General features: G+C 42.8%; 2 protein-coding genes across 7 annotated transcripts in view; one reads left to right on the forward strand and one right to left on the reverse strand.

Moving 5' to 3' along the window:
- The window catches only part of LOC100749768 (REPTOR-binding partner), a 19,042-nt gene extending 7,092 nt beyond the window's left edge, over positions 1-11,950 (forward strand). For all 3 annotated transcript variants that reach the window (XM_012387328.3, XM_024368542.1, XM_024368541.1), the window contains exons 2-4: positions 4,627-4,720; positions 9,645-9,766; positions 10,879-11,950. In XM_012387328.3, coding sequence (XP_012242751.1) covers positions 4,627-4,720; positions 9,645-9,766; positions 10,879-10,983 — 321 coding nt within the window. In that variant the 3' untranslated portion in view covers positions 10,984-11,950. The remainder of the gene's footprint in view (positions 1-4,626; positions 4,721-9,644; positions 9,767-10,878) is intronic.
- Positions 11,951-17,738: 5,788 nt separating this feature from the next.
- Positions 17,739-22,872, reverse strand: part of LOC100745502 (dipeptidase 1) — a 77,523-nt gene continuing 72,389 nt past the window's right edge. For all 4 annotated transcript variants that reach the window (XM_033321551.1, XM_003490642.4, XM_024368563.2 and 1 more), the window contains exon 11: positions 17,739-19,488. In XM_033321551.1, the coding sequence (XP_033177442.1) occupies positions 19,372-19,488 (117 nt within the window). In that variant the 3' untranslated portion in view covers positions 17,739-19,371. The remainder of the gene's footprint in view (positions 19,489-22,872) is intronic.

Below are 22,872 nucleotides of genomic sequence, written 5' to 3' on the forward strand. Positions count from 1 at the left end.
ACGGCCGAAGCTAGGCAAATTGCTTGGCTGGCCGCGAGGCACGAATTTGCATGGCCATTTTCACGATCGCAATTCTACGGTTTCCAATGGTTTTGTGATCGTACAAAAACTCCACCGACTATTTACTCTTCGCCCGCGTGACTCGCTCTCTTCCGACGACGAGGACCATCGCTTGGCGACGAATGGTAGAGACGCTTTGGCAAATTTCGATACGGTATAAAGTTGGACGCGTTAGCGGCACCGCGTCATCGAGGTCGATGTGCTTCGTGGAAAATGGACGAGGAGGAAGGGGTTCGTATCGAAGTAAAAATTGACGAGAACGAGACGAGAACCATCTCGAAGAGGGGGAGAAAGAACGTCAGAGTAAGAAACGGAGCGACAGAGACGGTAGAGAGATTTTTGGGGTTAATAGGAGGTATCAAGGGTTGGAAAGATGGCTAACGCGTTTAAGAGAGTCTCGCTAAGGGAGCCTGGAAGTAATTCCATTAATAACGAAAATTAATTGAACGACGAGTTCTTTCCGTGGAATTCCGCGAGTGGTCTGACTCGTACGAAAGGAACGGAGTTCGTGGCCGAGTTAAAAGGGTAGGACGAGCTAAGGACGTTTCCCGAATCCTTTGTAATTAAAGACTTTCGACTCGAGAGGTAATCGTCCCGGAAGTTGTGCCATCAAGTAGAAGAAACAGAGCGTACGTTAACGAACGATATTTACCACGTTCGTGGTCTCGAATTAATCGCAGATGCGCCAGAAACAAAGAGACGTTATCGGTCTCGTTTCTATCTCCATCTATCGTTTATTTTCTTCTATTCCAATCACCTGGAAAAATCTGTACGGTAACGAGAAGAAATTTGAGCAGAAGAGGGGAAGGTTCGTGTAAAACGAATCGAATGGAACGAGAGTGTCGGACGCGATGTACAAATACTTCATTAGCGCGCATAAAAATTCACCGAGTAACCCGAAGGGATTTTTATCGTATATTTTAAACGACAGGACAATGTTCGTCGATCGGCTTCAAGTGAGAGTTATTTATATTTCAACTTTATCCTCGCGCTAGTCCAGCTTTCGTTCGTGAACCTCCTATTCGAGAGGAGACGCAGTTGCTCGTCTCTGGTTTTTATTCTCCCTTGATGAAATCTATTCACGGAAGCAGGAAGATGAATAAAATTTCTGGTATACCAGTTAGGCGGTCTTATTAAAGCATAATAGAATACCGATTACGCGAACTATTAATAGAACGATCAATTATCGGAACAACGATTAACGAAAAATTCGATGATCGCGAGTAAGACTGGGAAATATAATAGATTAGAAATAAACATAGTAGATTATAATATTTAATATTAATATTTATAATTCAAAGAAAGTTGCTCGATTATCCAGCCTGTGTCACGATCAATTCGGATAATCAAGACTGCACCGTATAATAAACGCGTAGAACGTGTAAATTTATGTACAAAGCCGAACAGAAAACTAACACGTCACGTCGATTCTATTTTATTTCGTTTATATTTACTTTATCCATGCTTTTCTACTTTGGACGGCTGCCGGTTATATCGTCGTTTGCGCGATTCTGTCTTATTATAAATAGGATTTTGAATAAAATATTAGATTGCCGTGAAAGTTTCTTTCGTTTCATAAGGTGATAACAGACGAACAAGAATTTCTGTTTTATATCATTTTATTGAATTACGTATGATTCATTTCGTTCTATTTCTGTTATTACGTTCGTGCATAATTCAATAAACTAATATAAAACAAAAAACTATTATAAAACGAAAGAAGCTCTTCGGACAACCTGATACGATGATCAACTATATCCAGTTGATTTTTATCGGGAATAAATAATTTATAAATAAACGTAGCGATCAAAAACGAAAGTATCAGTCGACAGGTGTTGCGTCGCTTCTGCAACACGCCCTAATAGCACGTGCAACATCGCCTTTGACACGATCAGTGACCACGCATCGGTCGTCCGTGTATACTATACCTATAAACTAAACCGTATATGCCATGCCGCAACGAATCGTGCGTTCGTATCGCTAGATTAAATCACGCTTTACGCGGAACGAAGAGCTGCGGCACGAAGCGAGCCGCGTAACCCGGCCTTTGCGCTCGAGAAACACGCGTAAGAGGGAATCGGCCGACGAACTGCGAAACTACAAAGCCCCTGTGCTCGATTGTGTACAGTGTGGTCTACTAGCTTCCGGTCTCTGGCGTGCAGCAGTTTACCATCGAGCATCCGGCTATTCCGTCCACGCAATCTCTCTTGTCTATAACCTGCGCGAATCTCCGAAGCGTAATCCTCAAAGTATAGAGAATAGAGAGTTACCTGTCGTTACTTACGAATTTCAATATTTTCCTCTCGATACGTGCGCTGTTGGTGAGAATGGAGATGAGCCTAAGCGACGTAGGTTCGATCGGTTTCTAACGATATTGCATCACTTTCCTTTGAGATCATTTTTAGCAACAAGGTACGTACTCGCGTGTATCTTCGTTATTGGCCGAGATGGTCACGTTTCGAAATTTGTCGTCCACGTCGTCGGATATAAAGCCGAACGCAACTTTACCGTTGTTTTTACTATTGATCCTTGGGAGAAGTGTCTAGCTTTTATTCCGCTGGAGATCGGACAGTAAAAGCGTCAAATATGTACGCGGAGACAGTTGAAATCGACGGCAGATTCGAGAGGTTGATGGTCGAAGCGCGGAAACGAGCGAATCGTTCCCCTCTGCGATCGGATACACGTCAGAAATGCGAGTGGGATTGTCAAGCGCAGGAATGATGGTGCAGGTAGCACGGCATCGGCGATAGGGGCGTGCAGGAATCGACGGAAGTGTCAGTGACAGTGTAGGGATTTAACGAGTTTTCCTGCCCTTCCCCTATAGGGTGTACTCACGTCGTCGACCGACGTGTGTCTCAAATAGCGTAATATAGCGGCAAAACGATGGAAATCTAATTTCTCTCGATTCAGCCACGTTGTTCTTGCGTCTGTCTGCTCGCTGACAACATGCAGCGCGTGACTTAATTATATTCTTGATTCTGAAACTGGTCAGAATGGCATAAGGCACACGACAGGGTCTTCGTGAACAGACGCAAGTCGGAATCCTTACTCGAGCGTGCTGCTGCTTGTCTCTCTCTCTCTCTCTCACACACACACACACACACACTCTCTTTCTCTCTCTTTTTGCACGTTTCCTGTATCTCGCTACTCATCGTGCAACATCAATTCCATTTTCTATCTACAAAGACTGGCGCGTGAGAAGAGTCACGAGACCGAGGGAGGATGAAAGAAGGACAGGGAATCGGGTAGAGCCTCACAGCGTGAGGTAGACAGAGAAGAGACGAGCTAGGAGGGTGGGAGGCGGGCGAAAGAAGTCGGAAGCGGTCGAGGGAAAAAAAGAGGATTCGAGGAGATTTAATACCAGATAGGATTGAGAGGCAAGGATAGGGCCGAAGGTAAACATCTTCCTTAAAAGAGGGCTGAATTTGTATTTTGTCACCCGTGAGCACATGCATAGCTAAGCCTGCGGCCTCCTCTACTCGTCGCAACAACCGTGCCCAGGGGACGTCTAAATTTTAACGGGTCGTATGGGGTCGCTGTCGTTCGGACACGCCTGTATCTCCGCGTGCGTTATATTCGCTTGTTTGCCTTCTTTATCTCTCGAGGGGGCAGAAGATCGTCTTTTCGATTCACCCCTCCGGTACTACGATCGTATTCTTTTTGCTTGGCGCGTTAAACAACCCAAGCAACGAACGATGGTTCTTTTTAAGCAACTTTGACTATCGAGTGGCGGTAAAATGGGCGGCGACCGCGTTCCTTTGCATTTACGAAACGTTCCATACGCGTCAATGGCGCGTTGGGAAGTTAAGCGGATAACGACCGGGAAGAAAGAGGCGCCGTCTGGCCTTTCCGCAACGACAAATTACGTTATTTGCCGCGGTTATCCTAACGCGAGAACTCGTCAATATGGTCTTCTGTAAATAGCCGTGATGCGCTTAGGTTAGCGTCGATGGGGAGTTTCTGTCGAGCTTCTAACAATTCTAGTCAAGCTGTTCTCTTTCTCTCTCTCTCTCTCTCTCTCACTTCCTCTCTCGCTCCTGGATAAGCTTTTGTTCCCATTGAAATCGGTGGACGTTGTTCTCCGCGAGCTCGAACCAACTCGTTTGAGATATTAATCAGTGGAAGGAAGAAACAACGGATCAAGCGGGTATTACGCGCCGTAGAGACTCGTATCATTCGCTTTCAGATCTTCCCACTAGCCGTTTCGTCGCTGTGATGTTCTGACGTTACGATTCCCGATTTTGCTCGATAAACGGCAACGGTGCACAAAAGTGTTTTTTTACCATCGCGTTATATCCCGAACGCGTCGCGATTCTTGTCTGTTTATTTTAGTTCTCGCTGAATTTTGTCATTTTTTGTGACCGGTAGAACGAATCCGATTGTAAATGTCCTTCGTAGCAAGTTAGGACGCGTTTTGACCATTTTTTTTTTACTATACAACTTCAAAGTTTTCGGATATTCGCAGAATCTCAGAGTTTGTTGTTCGTTTTCTGTTCGCCGCTGTATTTCTAACTGCAAAAGATAAATTCTCCAGTTTACTAAGTCTGTTTTCTTTTTTAATTTCAGGAGGGATCTCGCGGTGATCGGAAAGAGGGGGGTAAGAGGGGACGCAAGCCTGGAAGGAAGGCGTCCGACAAGACGGACATGAAAGCCAAGCTCGGTAAGAAGCTTCTCTATGTATTTGTCACGTCTGCTTCAATTGTACTACTCTCTATATTATTCAAGCGTGGACATTAGAAATTCTTAGTATTTACGGTAGATCGCGAAAGAATCGAACGCTTATTATGGAAAATTATTATGAATATATTATACGCGTTATGGGAAATTTATCGAACCTTCATTAGCATTGAAACGAAACACGTCTATCGCGACTATATTGGTCAAATTTACGGCCAGTGCGAATTTGCAGGACTAGAGGTTACGAGACATTTATTCACTCGGTAAAAAATTATTATAGTATTCTATAATACAAATATGTACTTTCGTGAGTCGCTGTATATCGATGTATACCTTCGCGTTACCAAGAAAAAATGTATCAGGCAAAAATTGCCGGATAGGTTAAAAAAACGCTCGGAAGATTGTATAAGATAAGAAGATTGCTTCCTTTACGCCTTCGGCTATCCAACGCGAAATTTTCCGCCGATACGACGATCATGTAAATCAAGGATGGTAATTCCGGCTGTCACCCCTTCTCCGCGTATTCCCAAAAGCTCGTTTCATCGTGAATCGTTCTTTTTTCGTTGCCGATGGCTAACGATATTTGCGCGTCAGCCTTAAGAAGCCGAGTTAGCCCCGATTTGCATCTTCACCGATGGTGTATTAAGTAGGAAAACAAGATGTAACCGCATGCGTTGCACAAGCCACGTGAGAAATGCACGCTGCTTGATTACGAGGCGTCGAATAACCGTTCTCGAGTCTCAGACCCATGACACCGTAGGAATATTTATCCTTCCCGAACGAATGAATATTTATGCTGGGTCAACTCGGTGGCTGGAACCGATGTTCCCGATGATTCTGTGCCACGACGCGATGGAAAGGTGTGCTTTGCAATTCCGTCATCTTGGCAGTCAAGACGAGCGAAGACATTGGCGAGAAAAGCTCGAAACGATGTTGCGGAATATCCGCCGCAGCCACGTTGCTCCTTTTCGTTTTCTTTTCTCGCGTCTTCCTTTTTTAATTTTCCGAGCTTTCCATCGTTCCGCTTTGCTTTTTCGCGCAGCTTCTATCTTTGTACATACGCGTTCACGTATAAACTCGCGGGGTAATCACGCGAGAGAAACAATTTTCCCCATGGATCCAACGTCTCCCTTCTTTCTATGCCTTCATTCCCGCAGCTTTTGCTTCTACGTGCATTCGAACTAGTTTCTAAAGGTTGGGCGGAAGCAACACGGACAGGATCTAAGCTCGTTTTACGACCAACTTTCGCGTTTGCAATCCTCGCAGCTCCGTGGTTGAACCGCGCTTTTCCTCTTGCCCGTATTTCTCTTTCTTTTGTGATTTCCTATCCATCCAGCTTCCCTGATCTTTGCTTCGAATCGACGCCGCACGACGAATACGCTGGTTTCGTCGAGTCTTTCGACAGCCGTAATTCGTGACGTTGCCACGACCGCTTCCGGTTTCGCTCGGTCAGCGTCGTAAATCCAATTTTCCCTAATTTCATTCACGCGCGCGATCTCTCCGAGCTTCCGATCGGTTGTTTTCACACGGATTTCCCGGTCAGATCTTATTCGACAGACTCGTTCGATTTCGTCCAGATGTCAGCTCCGAGCTACATCGTAAATGGAGCCGCAAATTGACTGCGCGAGAACGTTTAATTTCCGTGTCGAGATCGAATCGATCGCGGTGGCTAGCTGCGTCACCGACGCGTCTACCGCGCGAATTCATTTTCGATAAAATTCTCCTTGATCCGACTGCTTCGAACGTCTCACCGTCGTCGAGAGTCTCTTCCCGCCTGTTCCCCGGACAGCTTCCTTTTAAAAAAGAAAGGCTGCGACACGAGTGCCGGGCAAGAGACGTTTATTGCCGCGTAAAAGGCGGGCTTAGTGAGCCGTAGACGCGATAATAGCCGCGACCCTTGATCGTAAAGAGCTTTATCACACCGCGGTCCCAGACCACCGGAGAAATTTGCAATATCCTGCAACGGACTATTAAGATCGATTTTATCCGGCGCTTCGTCTTCTTCGCGAGTGTTCGTGGCGTAGCGGAAATGTTACGCGCCGCGCTATCAAACCAGTGACGTCGTTCACGGTTCGTTTCCTTTATCCTTTTTCAGTAGACAATGCAATATTGTTAATTAATACAGAGATCGAGGCCATTAATTAAAATAGCAAAGTTACTTAAATATTAAAGCTGTTTAAATCATTTGAAATTCTCGCAATAAGATTTACATCGGCGAATCGTGTCGTTAATTCCTTATTTTTCCTTAACTCTTGTAAATAATTTTTAAAAAGTATAGTTCGTTATTTCGCACGAACATAAACTTCTGGCCGATTAATCGTTTCCGTAACAATCTGAACCAACTATGATGCTCTATACAAGCGAAGTAGGTGCCCTAATACTTATATACGGGGGTCTATATATCGTATCAGAGTTTCATCAGTACCCTGTGTCTGTGTAGTACGTATCGCGGGTACGCCAGTACACGTGAAAAATAGCGCGTCACATTTGAGTTACGCGAATTTATCGCGCAATGGTTGCGTACACTGCGGATGCCCACGTCCTTCACCTTCGTTTGTAATTTTTACCACGACAATTTATGGCAAATCCAGCGGATGGAGCAGGCAACATTTATCGATGCTCGTTCCTCGCCGCGTACAACAGTCCGTTTGTATACCTTGTCTAAGTTTCGTATTTGTTTTACGTAGCACTAGGTCTATTTAGTTTCGATTTTATGGCAGTTGTTACGTGGTAGTGCCATTTCGTGCAGTTGCTGGCAGGTTAAGCAAGAAAGCTATTCGAATCCAGCGCTGCACATACATATAGGGCGTAACGGTATTTGTATGCGGAGTCAGATACGAGTGGAAAACTTTCCTGTTTTCGATTCAAACAGCTGACGTTTCGCGGTATTCTTGGGTTCGTCCTTTCTTCCTTTCGTTTCTTATCTTCAGAACGAAAGATCTTTTCCTTCTTAAACGATTTCCATACCCGAGCTGGATTTTAACATTCCAATTTTATAGAGCTCAGATCGCGACGCAATATGGGAAATTCAGTTAATTCCTGCCTTCATCGATGTAAACCAACGAGTCACGAAACTTTATTTTAGAATATATTTCTTTTCTTATTCTTATTCAAAATTACAAACTTATCAATTAGCGTATCGAAGTACGTACGAAAAGAAGTTGCTAAAGTGTTTTAGAAGCTAATAAAATTTCAATTTGGGAATGTTATATAATAAACAGATGTACTTGCAGGTGTTGCGAGTGTTGAAGAGTTCAATGTGATTCGAAATCTTACTTGTTTCGTATTTTTGTTCGATGCCATAATTTTTTCGCACGTGCACGATTCCTGTCACATCGTCATAGACGACAGAGCCGGAAAAATAGCATCGCGTTACTAGTTACCGTGGTATCGAGCAGACGCTAATGCTCGTACTAAGCTTAACACGTTTCTGGGTCTCATTAAGCTGCAATTTTTTGTTCCTTTTACATGTCTCATTATGTTGCTCGTGTTTTACGCGAGACGAGGTTCGGAGTACGATGCGATATTTTCCATCCAAAACTTGTCGCAAAGTCGCGTAAGAAAGCAACATTTCAAAAATATTCTGTCAACCGTGGTTAGAATTCTGTTTTACTTATCTCGCGAGTGGCAGACCTCGAACGACAGATCTATTTTGAATTATTAACATCGTATTCCATTCGTCGTTGGATTCGATTTCGCGTGAAAAATTTACCAAAGGAACATCGGTCGCGTTACACCGGGTCGTTTGTTTCGCTTTCCTTCTCGTGATCTCCTTTTCCATTACTTCTTAAGAACGCTTCGTAGTTGTCGGAGTTTGAATTTCGAGATGTAAAGGTACGAAACGAGTTGGGTATAAAATTGTTCAGAAAATTGAGTGGGCTGGACGTGAGGACAAAGCTATAATACTTGTTTATATCATACTCTCGTCTTCTCCTTTCTAAGCCAAGATATTCTATTTAGTGTGTTCCCATGTTTCAAGATATATTCTAAGCGAAGTTATATTGTACAGGTTATTAGGAAATAACGAATACATATTTTTAACACTAGAACTATCACACCAGCCAAATTGACTGGTTTTACAATTGTATTTTAAAATTCCTACTTCATGTTATATATTTTTTCCGCAATGATGTAATGACTTTCGCAATGATAATTAAAAGAATAATATAATGAATTTCATTTTGTTTTTTATGTATTCAAACTCAAAGTAAGTTTGTATCAAGGCTACCTAATAGCAGTCAAAATGACTGGTACTTTGTCAAAGCGTAAAAAGCTCCTGCAATCTGTTTATCGAACCTCGATTGACCAGTTTCCTCGTTTTGTACAACTTCTCACACGTTTTAATACTTTTTACTGCGTTTCATTCAACATGATGATATCAGTTATCAGGAAAGCTAACACTAACACTAGAAATACCACACCAGTCAAAACGACTGGTTCTACAATTTTATAAATGTGTCAACCCTCGTTTAGGGGTCATGGTCCCAGATGGATTAATAATACGAAAAATTTACTACATAACATGGAATTCCATCTGTAATCAATAAATATAAAAATATTCTATTATTTCGTACTTTTTTAAGACCAGTTATTTTAACTGGTTTTGGTAGAAATAGTTCCGTGTTAACTATCGGTAGTTCTAGTGTTAATTGAACGTAGAGAAATATAAAATCGCCGCAATAAACCGATAGCTTTTCTTCCATTTGGAAATATTAGATAGAAATGGTAAAAAGTAGTTTTATCTGTAAGAAAAATTCACTGCTCGATGTATACCGTATGTGACATACGGCAGCGAACGTGTTAAGCAGTAAAACGTTACTGAACGTATACGACACTTTACAAGACCTTCCCTAGTTACATCGTCGTGAGTTTCTCAGGTTTACACTCTTTTGGGTTTATTTTTCCAGAACGAAGTCGACAGAGCGCGAGGGAGTGTCGTGCTCGGAAGAAGCTAAGATATCAGTATCTTGAAGAGCTGGTAGCCGACCGCGAAAAGGCTGTGCTCGCACTTCGAAGAGAGCTGGAGATGGTAAGTCCTTCTTCATGGGAATGTCTGCTTCTTATCCTTTATCATCTTATTTCCGACGATTCGTTTCTCCATCATATTTTGCTCGTATATCCTGTAATATCCCCCTGGCCGTTTCCTATGCAACGAGACGATAATAAATCCTTTCGCTCGGAAGAAGTTCTCGCGGCTTGCAAAGTGAGTTATACACCTATTATTCCGGTGCGCCCCTTCACGGTGGATGTTTTTAAAGTCGTACGTGTTCTCGATTATGCAATCGCGGGCCATTTTATCCAGCTCGTTCGGCAAAGAGTTACAGCTGTCCTAGAATCGTTGCGGAGCGTTGCGTTTGTATTTTCTGCGTGCGTTAATATCGTAAATTCCCGGGGCAAGGCAAGAGGAACGAGAATACCGGAGGACACAAAGTTTTTCCGAAGAACCATAAACATGTCGAGGTTCCTACCTCCTTTTTCGTCTTTTTCCTCTTTTGAACGGATTAATGGGCGTCCTGAAGTTTCCAGAATTAGTTCTGCTACCTAGACAACGATAGAGCGCGCGATGCAGGCATTGCAAAATCTCCTAACATTCATCCCCAGCGATGTTTCCTGGTTGTTCACGGGCCGAGCGTATCTTAGTTAATTACTTTGTGTGATTATCTAATGATGTTCGATATATATATATATTATTACTAGTAAATCGAGGATAACGCATTTAGAAACGTGACTATCGGACGGTTGCTAAATCTCGCGTCTGTTTGCTTTAGATTTTCATTGTCGTAAAAGAATCAAATCCGATAAGAGTTTTAAAGGTACGTACATTTAAATTGTATGATCATGGATTAAGTAGAACGATGCGAACCCCACGAGCTTTTCACGTTTTAAGCTTTTTCTTGCAGTTGTATCGAAAAGAATCTTTCCACACGTTTATCCTGCACGTTCAAATCTACCGCAGAAGAACGACTTGTCGAGCGAATAGAAGAGGAAAGAGCCTTTCCCGCATTGTCTATCCACATCACCACCCTCCAACTTCTCCAGCTTCCTTAAAGTTCCCGAGAACTGTTTGAGTATAAGAAACGACGTTCGATCGCACGTCAGCTGGAAGCACGTGTAACCGCTATCCCGTTATTTTCCTTTCAGTATCGGCAGTGGGGACAGGAATTGGACGCCGGACGAGTTCCCGAAGGGCTACAAGCGATGCTGGAGGAGCTCGGCTCTCTGAAGCGGGAGAAAGCGGTCAACTAACCGAACAAGAAAGACAGAAAGAGAAACACGAGTCAGAAACATCGAGCTCTGCCATCTTTTTTTGCTTTTATTCATTTTATCGCGATAGTCGAACTTCCTCCCGTATTCCTGGTTATTCTTTCGACCGAAAAAGTCCGCGCGGAAGAATTCAGATTCTTTTCAACGACTCGTTCGAGTTCTGTCTTGCGTTTTTGTACGGAAGAAGTCGTTGAAAAAAAAAGAAAAAGAAAAAAGAAAGAAAAGAGAGAGAAGAAATTCTATCTCGTCCAGACTTACGATTCTGTCCCACTTTTACCTAGTCTTTGTACGTTCTCCTCTTATCATGTTCTTCTTTGGAGGAGAAATCGATTCGGCGTCGTTGTTTCTCTAGTTATTATTATTGCGTTTTGTTTTTGATACTTTACACAGAAAATTCATTCGTGCCTCTTGTTACTTGTGATCGATTAAGTTAACAAACTTATTGTCCTTGTTTTATTATCGTTGCGACTCGACGATATAAAAACAGACCCGGTCAACGGTGACCAGGTACTCGTTGTACCGAAAAGTACCTAAAAGAAGTACCTTCTCTAACGATTGTTAAGAAGAGAGAAAGAGATGAAAATTATATATCTTTGTTACGCGTCGATGAAGAACGGCCGTTCTGTATCATAACGAAAAGAAAGTGATGAAGTACATATTTGCTTGTTCCGAGACTCTGTCATATATTATATAATAGTAGGTGTACTTGTTGAGCAATCTAGATCTCGTTTCTTTCAAATTATCTCCAGGTGCGTTTTCTTCTATTCTGATAACACAGCCGTGTGTACACGACCGACAAAGATTATCTGTATGGAAATGGTATTTTTGTACTGTCGTATAAAACGCTATTATTTTGTGCAGATTATTGATATTGCGAGAAACTTGTTCATATACATATATCTGGGAAAAGAAGTCTAAGGATTGAATAAATCGAATATTTTTAAACAAATCCGCCTCGTTATTTGTTTGTTGTTTCTTTGCCTTTTTCATTCTTTCGTCAAGATTTTTCGATCACGAAATCATATTTTATTATTCATTTACAGTTCTTATGGTCGGACCACGGAGAACGCAGTTTTATCGACGTCATTTTGGAATAATATTTCTCACGCCATGACTCCGCACAGCTGTCCACGAATTTGCATATTTCGTTGTGAAATACGTTCGACAACGAAATCTCTGTTTCGATTTGCGTAGATTGCAACGCAATCTCCCATCCATATTATCCAACGCGTCGAAACGACGTTACTGCTGTTCGATAAAAGAAGAGATTTAAAAAAAAGAAGAGAGAAGGAGAGAGAGAGAAAGAGAGAGCGAAAAGAACGATACGTGTCGGTGTGCCCGGCCACGTAAAATATTTACGAGCATATGGAAAATGTAAGTATCGAAGTCCTTTCGGACGAATCAGACCGTCAGGTCAAACGGTAATAGTGCCGATAATAATAATTGAAAGAAACCAGCTGACCTATATACTAAGAATAAGATATTATTTCAGTCTTTGAACAGTGTGCCGTTTGTTATTTAAACGCCACCTTGGAAGGAGATCCTGGTATCGGCCAAAGTATTTAATATCATGGCGCGAGAAAAAGCCAGGAAAAACGAATACTACGCTTCGTAACTTTCTGCTGCTCTTACGCTGTAATTCTTTTTTCGTCGTTTAATCGCTGAAACTTTAATGGACAACGTCCCACACGTAATTTTCCCTAAATCTAATTATCCTTCCGCAAAGCAGTTTAATTTAAACAGCTTACATTCATTCCGCTGTATGGAACACGGTATTTCAAGTATAAACAAAATTCAGTCGTAAAAACGCGGACACACGTCAAAATGCGTGTACAAACGTGTGTAATTATACGAACGTGTAAAATGACACGCTTTTGAAAAAAGACAGAACGTTTCTTAATAGGTTTCCAGAGTTTCTCATGAATCTAGTTTTACCGCAGCTGCCTATCAGTCGCACTTGCGATGATCGTAAAAGCAGGGGCGCATGTGCACGCTGTCTTCTGCATCGTATAACGACGCACAGTTCCTCGCAGTCGTAAACTATGGCCCATTCAATTTCGTTTCCGCGAAAAAACGCGTTTCCACCTGACGCGCGCGCTGGACGACGCAGCCAGTTCAAAAGGCGCGACACGGGGCGAGGGAAGAAAAAAAGAAACGGTAAAAAGAGAAACGATGGAAATAAAGGGTTGTCCTCGAGAGAATATGGAAGCGGGAAGAAAAAGTAATATGGTAATTCGATAATGCTAGACAATGGTCGCGAGTCTCCGGCCTGATTTACCACGCTCATGCGAGTGTATACTCCGTCCGCGTTCTGAATTTCAGCCGCATTAGGTTGGATGGAAAAATTTCTACCTATTTTCAGTGAATTAAGACGGTTTAATATCGTTAAGCGGTGGCAACCGTGGCCCTGGAAACGCTGCTAAAGAGTCGCGAGTAAAGCGCCGTTTCATTATTTCCTCTTTTATCCTCTCTTATTCACGGCTAACGCGTTTCGTTTCACTCGTGTTTCCCCATAAAGTTTACATTCTATTTTCAGGGATTGCGACGGGCGGTAGCGTCGATTATATCGCACGCGCACATATTCCACCTGTGTGCAAGGAAATATGGAAAACGCGGCAACACACAAGAACGATGTGCAAACGTATCACCTGTCCGAGTGTCGGAAGATCGAAGCCCGGTGAGTATCGTTTCTGATTCGAAATTCATAAAAACCATTCTTTACGCCGCAACGGCTGTTTACGTTGCAATCTTGACAGATATTGCGGGCTATATTACGGGGTCAGATAGGTTCTTCCGTTTAATCTGTGTGCTAATGCCGTTACCGTTACGAGCGGCGTGACCGGATTTGCGTTTCATTTACTTCGTAATTTATTCAATGACCGACACTTTTGTTTCTCGAATCTGCGCGAGCTAGTTCGCTTCAACGTCGCGCAACAGCAACGCGAGAACACGCTGCTTGAAACTTGGCGTGTTAATTCCGAACCGTCGCGCCAGTCTTGTATTTTGAAATACAATTTTTGCTCTTATCACGTTTTACGGTCGACGTTTGCAAAACGAAAGATATTTTTTCGCAGCAGCTCAAAATTTGTTATTCCGTTGTTCCGGTCTGCAGTAGCTTCTGAAAGTATTCGAACATTTGGAGAAACCTTTTGTGAATACATGTGTGTTATATGATACATTTCGAAATTTCACTTGACTACTACGGGTGCATTTGTAAAGTTTGAAACAAACCTGAAAATCTACGTAAAAATTGCAAAAGATTTAATACGAACGTATATCTCGCAGAAATCACAAAAGTGTTCAAACTATTGAATTAAAATCAGTTATTCGTTGTAGCAACGAGCCTCGATATTTTATGGAACCGTCCTAATACTCGTTATAGTTTTAGAAGTCAAATGGATCAATTCCATATATTAAAAGAGAAGGCGAGTAATAACGTCAGAAATATCATTTATTCAAATTTACCTTAAAATTTACGTGATTATGCTCGTGACATTCGTATTTCACTGCAGTGCTAATGAAATTTCAATTTCAAATACTTTCGCGTGCCACTGTATATAAGTTTCCATCAAATTCAAAACATAACTTTAATTACAAAAAGGAAGCTCAGTCTGCGCTTCTCCAAGGTGTGGATCAAACAAAATCCAAAGTAAATTTGAGGTAGCAGCGGGTTGAGAATCTTAATCTCGAAGGTCCCAGCTCGATACATATTTTATATGGTTGCTCGTTTCGTATTTCGCCGCGTGATCACCGAAAAGTTCCGGTCTGTTAAGGGTACAAATAAATTTTTGAACAATGTCCCGTTCGAATGTCTCAGGGAACACAGCAGACATGCAAAGATCACGCGAAATGAACGCACGCGTTCGACAATTCAAGCCACGTGGCGATTTGAAGATCCAAGAAATTCGAGGGCTGTAGCTCCGAGTGGCAGATTGTAGGGTAAAGCGAATCGCATATAAAAGTATACATAAAAGAAAAAGTCGTGGAAATTTTTCAAACGACTGTACGGTGCTAGAACGAAGGTTGGTCAAAAGTAAAGCCGGGGAACAAAGTAAATCGACTTCCATTTGACCGGACACATCAAATCGAATTTCTCCGTTTCTGTATCGATTCAATCACGGCCGCGATATAATATTCACGAACGGGCAGATTCCGTCAAATGTCTCTGGGTCTTGCGGTGTAGCACCTGGAAATGGTTTTCTATGGAGGTCGGTCGATCCACTGTCCGGACCTAGATAGGGTTAGCTATCAGGCTTTACGATTGACCGAATCGTAAAGCCGTCCTTCCCGAAGCGGGATACGATCAACCTACCAACCGATATTTGATTCTTGATCGTATAAGCCGAGAGCAAGGTCGCCGGTGCAGCAAATTCTGAGCAAATGTGCCGTTAATTCTCTGCCCGTTTGCCTGCGTAACCCCTTCAGCGTCATTTCCTCCTAGCTGTGGTCATTACACCGTCTTCCACTTGATACCTCATCTTCCTGCTGGCTCGAGGGCCAAAATTCAGGCCACCGATATTTCATTTCGTTCTGTTCGATACACCTGACCGACCTGGTTAATCCTCTTTCTTCGACCAAGCTTTCCTCGATGGGGAACTTTTTAACGTTTCTTGGTTACTCGTAGGGCGATCGTAACGTTCCAGGGTGATTCCCCCCCCCCGTTCTTTATGATTTAGCGATACACGGTTCTACGTTTGTTCGCAGTTTCATACGCGATCGCAGTAAAAATCCTCGAACAGAGAATAGAACAGCGTAGCTGAAAAAGTATCGTTCGCGGAATATGTTAAACCGTGCAAGAAATATAATCCTAGTTTCCATATAATACGCAGCGAGTAGTATTAAAGGATCAAATTTATAATTCGACTTTCTTCCATAAACTTGGATATTTAATCAAGAGCGATACAACGGCAGAGTGGCTTTGGCTTTGCCTTTCCACGTTCTTGTCGTTCCTCGATATTTCTCCTCGTCTTTTTGTATCTCCTTTCGTATTCAAGATATTTTCCTTCCTGTTGTTTCAAGCTTCTATGGTTCTCCTTCCGCCTGTTTCTTACAAAAGTCGTTGTAAAGAATCGACACTGCCGGGCAAAGATCGGAGTCGGAGAATAGAGAAAATCCACGGGAAAATGACAGTAAGAGAGGTATGAAAGAAGGAAGGAAACAATAGAGCACAGAGGGAGATGTTTCGTTTGCAACGGAAGGTTGGACGAAGAAATCGATTGTTCATTCACTGCCGCCCCGTCGAGATAGGAAGCTTAAGTGGTTTTTGCATGGCCGAATCCAGGTTTAAGCGTGTCAAAACTTTTTAACGAGCTCGTTAGGGACCTACCAATGGCGAAAAATTAATTATCACTGAAAGGACGATGTTCTTTCAGCCTCGCACCTTTCTCGTTCTTCGCGGACTCTCGTTCTTCTCTTTCTCTGCGAACTTTCGCGTGACAGTTTCCATCGGATACTTCTAGACGATCGGACGACGAAAACTCGTTATCTTCGTGGAACACCGGGCCCGGACTGACATTTTTTATTCCTGTATTTTCCACCTTTATCTTAAAACGTTGACGAATTAAGGCCACGTTTTTTACTGCACAACGTAAAACAGGATACAACGGGAAATAACCGTATAAAGATATGGGAATGCCGACGTTTCGGTTATGAGATAATAACGCATACAAGGCAGACAAGGAAACACACAGGATCTCGCAAACAAACGGCGGAAAATAAACTACGATCCAACGACTTTCGCAACGATACCGCGCTGCGTCAAATTTTGTATCCCGGAGGAGAACGATTGATTTATTCGATTGATAGGTAATCAGCCATTATCAAATCTGCGGAACGACAATCTAATCAAGCTCCGGTCGGAATTTACTGCACGTACCATCCTGAAATGCCAATAAACCAAGTCGCGTTTACGATTTCAACGTGTGCTTTGCACTTGATTGCCTTCTACGCGCTGTGTGAATCACCAACGAGCGCTGCCCTTTGTTACTTGTAAATTGGCGAATCGATGCACTCGATTTACAGCAGCACGTTTACTCGGACGATCTGCTTGTATCGCATTGACTTTCAGCCACGGTCTCGCTCTATCGCCGCTACCCTTGTTACCACGAGCCTTGTAATTGGTAATACGTACACAGTTTCGTAACTGCTGGTACAACTGCAGAAAAGGATAATCCTATACGAACGTATAAGTTGAAAATATGGAATACAACTTTTACATACGAAGATTTGTTCTCGAGAAAATTGATTCTATGATTGAAATACTTAAACGTATTCACCTCGTACGTATGCATCGAACCTGTTTCTCGGCTTACAGAATCTCCCTATGGGTTCATATCTCCGTTTATGTTTATATTTATCGCGTTGAATAAAATGAAACACACGGTGAAACAGAATATTCACGTACGATAAATTTGATTGTTGAAATTGTTGAAAATAATATTCCGTGGAATGGAATACCGCTCTTTGTGCTGACAAAAATTCGTGCGAATCCTTCCTAACGCGTTGTGAAAACAATCGTCTCTTTAATATTTTCAATATATCGCAGTCTTTTATATTGAATTTAATATTTTCAATATTGCCCGATACTTGCAATTTTTTTCAGAATGCGCGAATAAAGATCGGGCGGAATTAGAACGATCGTAGCAGTAAAATGTTTTATTTTCATAGGAGGGGAAAAAAGGATGGTATTGCTGAGTGAAGAAAAACAGGTGAGCTTGATCAGTTAAACAACGACCGTATTTCGATTTGCCGTCGATTTATTTCTGGTATCGGTAACGTTTGAAATGTTAGGATATACTCACGAGGCTGGCGCTTCGTTGATCTTGACTACTTGCACACGAATGATCGTTAAATCGATCGATACGAAACAAGTCTTACGATTGTTTTTTCTTCTTTTTCTTGCGTTTCTTTTTAGATCAGAACATAAATGGCATAAGTTTGAAACGACGCGCAGATTTACATAAAATTAACGATCAGATGGATTGCGGTGGCACGAGGGAAGTTGATAGTACGTCTTCGACTTGTTTTTATCGCTCTTCGCGTTTCTTTCTATCTTTTTTGCTCCATGCTCGTTCGTTTTTTTAAAATCTGGCTATATTAAAAGTTTAGTGTAAAAACATCGTTAAGAAAGGATATTTACTCGGTGCGTTAGTTAGAATATACGAGCCTTAATGTGTCGATTACAATGAATTGAGACGCGTTGGAAAAAAGTCAATTGTGATGATAACGCATCGACGCGCACGTCGACGTCAACTTCGATCGTGCAAAATCGTAGGAAAGTTCTCTCTCTCGTGGCGTGCGCCACGAAGCGCACTCGTTGACTTTGTCAACGTTTTCCTTTTTTTTTTTTTTAGGCTCTCTCGAGCATAACTTCGTATCTAGTTCCCTCTGTGACAGTCTGATCAAACCGGCCATTAAAATCTTTCAAACCGAGGCGAACGCTACTCGATGAAACGTAAGTTCTCCATTCTTTCTTAACCGAAATTTTATCTAATTCGTTCTCTTTGATTTTTTGATCTCGTCACGATTCAATCTTTTCTCGATGAAATTACGTCTGGTCGGTTTGCTCTATAGGAGGGTCAATATGTTCATCGACTTCAGGTACCATATGTACAAACATCGTTAGTTCTCTTTCTCTCGTACACGCATACGTACACGCACGCACAATAGAACACATTGAAGCAGTCATCCACTCGATTAGTAATAGTCACCGTCGTGTGACGATCGGTGTCAGTCGTTCGCGAGATCGATCGTTATGTGTACATATTTATACATAATATAATTATTATATTGACTAGAACGCGCGGTTTTGGTTCCAGCATCGACGAAAATATCGTTGAGTGCAAATTAAACACATCGATTATGGCTGATCTTAAATCTTTAAACGTTCGACACACAAGAATACGTGTCTTGGTCTTCGAAAGTCGTAGAGACGCTCGTCCTTTTATACAGACGCGTACATCGTTATCTCGCAACAAGCCATTCGTTCTGCTATAAAGGAAGAAACGTCGTTCCACCGTGACGAAATACAATCGCGCGATCGAGCTCTTCTACCCTTTCACCAGTCGCTTCACTCGACATTGTCTGCGAATACTCGTGTCTCGCGACTCGGGAATCTTCCAAGGAAATCGAGTTTGCCTATTTACTTACGTTCGCGTCCGAGAGTCGCGGATGGCACGGGGAAAAAGATCAAAAGAGCGAAGAGTCGAGGAGCTCGAGTCGTCGTAAGCTGGCGCGAGGTTTCACGAGCTGGAACACTTCGACAGAGTGTTTCCCTCTTTGCTGCTGCGACGATTGTTTCGCTGCTTACGCTATTGCTCCCTTTCTTCCTTTTTCCAACCATCGACCATCCTCGGAGCTGATTCGCAGTGGCTAAGGACCCATCAGTCGTTTCATGTTGTAACGGCAGTAATCTCGACCGATTATATCCTCGTACGGAATTTCCTCTTCCAAGGGTTCGATGCCATCCGCAGCCATGTCGTCTCGAACCTGCAAACACAGACACTCTGTTTCCATTTCGATTTCGATTTCGTCAGCGAGAACTGAAAGAACATAGAAAAAGGAACGAAGGATGAAACGATTGATTGTTACGTTGTTGTCCATGTAGCGGCATAACGTAAGGAATTAAATATTACACGGTTTTAAGCAACGTGAAAGCAAATTTTCTCGAGTAAATGGAAGTTTTTTGCTGCTCGCGTAAACTCGATATCGTCGATCCCGGAGAAACAGTCAATCAATTTTCACGGTGCTTCGAGTCGGTGAAAGGCGGAGCAGCCGAAAGGAGGCGAACGTTAAAGAAGGAAGGCAGGGAAGGAAAATGTAATCGTGGTCGTAGGGTGCGCATGGCGTTGCAAATATTCTGAGGAAAAATCACGGTCGGGGCACGATCGTCGGTCGAGAAGAAAAAGGGAATGCGGAAGAAGGTGTATAGTGAAAGCCGAGGATGCCGAGGGAAAAAGTTCGCGGTGCACGTATTTCGTGCGACTCTGTACAGCCACCATCAATTTTCGGTAAGCCCATTAACTTTCCACGGCCATTACAGTGCAGCCGAAGCTTTCGGTCGTGGTAACGTTCGGCGAACGCGTTACCGATGTTCACAACTTTTTTTTCATCTACACCCCCTGTCCCTTTCCCTGTCTTTTTTAAAAATTTATTTTCTCCATTCAGCGTGCTCGTGTTTTTGCCTTTTAATCGTTTAACGGCAATCGTTCGTTCGAACGAGGTCTGCGCGTTTCCATCGGGAGGAGGCCCTTTCCAACATCGCGATCGCTGTTTCATTTTGTAGGTCAACGTGATATTATCCTTTAACCGATCTGCCCGTGAACGGAATCTACGAGAACGTGAAGGATAAAAATAAAGATACTAGAAGCGGTAACGTCACCGAGGCTGTAAAATACCGAGATTCTCATTTATTTCGTGCCAACCACCGTTCTGTGTCTTTTGTATTTGTCCTCGAATATTTTGGTCGAATAAATTTCGAATAAACGGGACAAAAAATAAAGCGATATCTGTTGCTCGCGGAAAATTCAAAAAGTCGGAAAGAAAATGACTTTCCAGCGTACACTCGACCATTTCAACTGCCCTAATCAAATCTAGTTTTGTCGTCGGTCTCGTGGTTCGTATCTTGCGCTGCACCGTCATAAAGCATCGTTCGTCCACGTTACGAACGCGCTTCGGTCGTAATACACGGTCGTTTTTTCATGGTTCGCGTACGTTTTATCTTTAAATTGAATTCTCTCCCTCGTCGGTGCACGACCACGAAACGTTCACCGTCGTGGACCACTCCGTAGAATTGTCGGGGAAATTAAAATGTTAATGGACGACGAGATGATTCGTAGGTAGGGGCCAAGACCCGTTTCGTCGAAGTTATCGTTCATAAATTCACAATGTTTTTAATCAAACGCGCCTCGTCCCCGTATTTCTTTACCTTCGACCGATGGTAATAGGCTCTCTTATTATATTTCTGAACAGGCTGAAACGTATCGTCGGTCGTCCGCTGACTTACGACCTTCGAGATCATAAGCCGTGCGCGAGATAACGCACCAAACGTCGTATATTTTTAACGTGTTGGACGATTTTATCGATTTAGAAGGAGAAACGTTGCTCGGTGGTTACATGAAAATGTATTAAGCGGCGCGAAGGCTTTCTCGTAATTATCCAACCGCACTTAACTTCTTCTTATTTGATCGTCCTCTGTCAGAATTCGTTACGTCGCGTCGCTGCCAGCTAGTTTGCTCTTAATTCTCCTTCAGACTTTATTTCGCCGATGTCTCGAAGCTTCTTGTTTCGGGAAACAACTGTGTTTCACACCTCGATTCTCGGGATGCAATTAACGAGAGACAATGCCGCTCGTAAAGCAATCGTGTCTCAGGACCAGTCTCAATTTCCCGACCATTTCTTCTTCGCGCGGTGTTCATATCGTAGACGATACGTCTGCAGCTGCGTTTCTTCGTCTTTCTAAGAATTCTAAGGTACAACAGATACAGAAGATCGACGTAATCCCGAATTTTGTGCTTGCCCCAGAGGAACAACGTTGAGATTCAATTCCACCAACGGTGTTTCGTGCGTCGGTCGAGTCCCCAGATGTACGGTAGACCCGTCTATTGTTTTAACAATTACGACAATTCTCGCTTTCGGTAACGAACAGTCCGAAATCCGGTGGATTCTACGTGGAGAAACATCTATTCGCAACAAGGAGCAGAGAATTAAAATCGTTCAAGCCATTGTCGTTTGTGACATGTTTGGTAACACAGCGAGAGATAGATATAGGTACGTGCTTAAAGGAACACGTACTTACAGATGAAGCTTGTTTCGTTTTGTACGTCGATGTATGAATTAACGTCACCTGTCAGGTCCAAGGAGTTGCATTCGTAGGTAACCGTGTTCTAACGAAACACGAGTGATCGTTCTGCTGGAAACCGTGCTTCATTGTGCGGATAATTTGCTTTTCCCGGAGTCTAGTACAAATTTCCGCGAGCGAAACGTTTAATTGGATCGATGGAAACTCTCATCTTTCCCCTTCATGAATCTCGTCGAAAAGCAAGCGATTCGTTTCGCTTCGTTCGCCGAGGTAAAATCGTTTGTCAGTTTTCAACGTATCGCCCTGACTCTACCACCGTGTTCCACGTTACTTTTGCGTATTAACGAAATCCGCTTTGGCCAGTGTTTCGTTGTGTGGACGGTGAGAGGATCGCGATTAAATTATCGTTATAATTTCAGTGACGGCCACGTCGAGGGTTGTCAAATAACCGACACTATTTGTACGCGTAATTTCCCGCATTACACGCTTTTGTGTAATTCCACTAATGTTCTGTTAAAACATACTCCGGTACACGTTGTTCATACAGCGAATTAGTTTACTTTGGGCTTTTCCGTTATGCGAGGACTCTACGATGCAGTAGCGAAACGTAGAGAACGCGATACGACGTCAAAAGAACGGGAGAGATACGCCATGGAAAAGCGATTTTACCTGTCACGTCGGGACGTTATACGAATTATTTATCTTCTACTCGTTTGCTTGTCGCACATAGAAAACTGTATGTGACTCGTTACTCGATATTATAAATTACAAACGATAGATAGTGTCTCGATGTTTATGTAGATTCATATTTTTATAAATGCAATTAAGGAAGTGGTGTACCTGCGTACAAGTCTCAACTGGAAATGTACAAACACCGAGAATATCACTGAATTATGGAACAGAAATAAATCTCGTAGGTACATGTGACAAATTTGACAGCTTTCACGAACGACACGATCGAAATTCCTAAATAAGCTTCGGAGAAGTCGTCATTTTCTCTCGGTCATGGTATTTCTCAATTTCTCTGCAAATATCCCTGATCGCAAATTTGTCGGTTTTCTGCCTTACTTTCC

The sequence above is a fragment of the Bombus impatiens genome, unplaced genomic scaffold (genome assembly GCF_000188095.3).
Source record: "Bombus impatiens unplaced genomic scaffold, BIMP_2.2 scf_0463, whole genome shotgun sequence".
NCBI classification, from domain to species: Eukaryota; Metazoa; Arthropoda; class Insecta; order Hymenoptera; family Apidae; genus Bombus; species Bombus impatiens.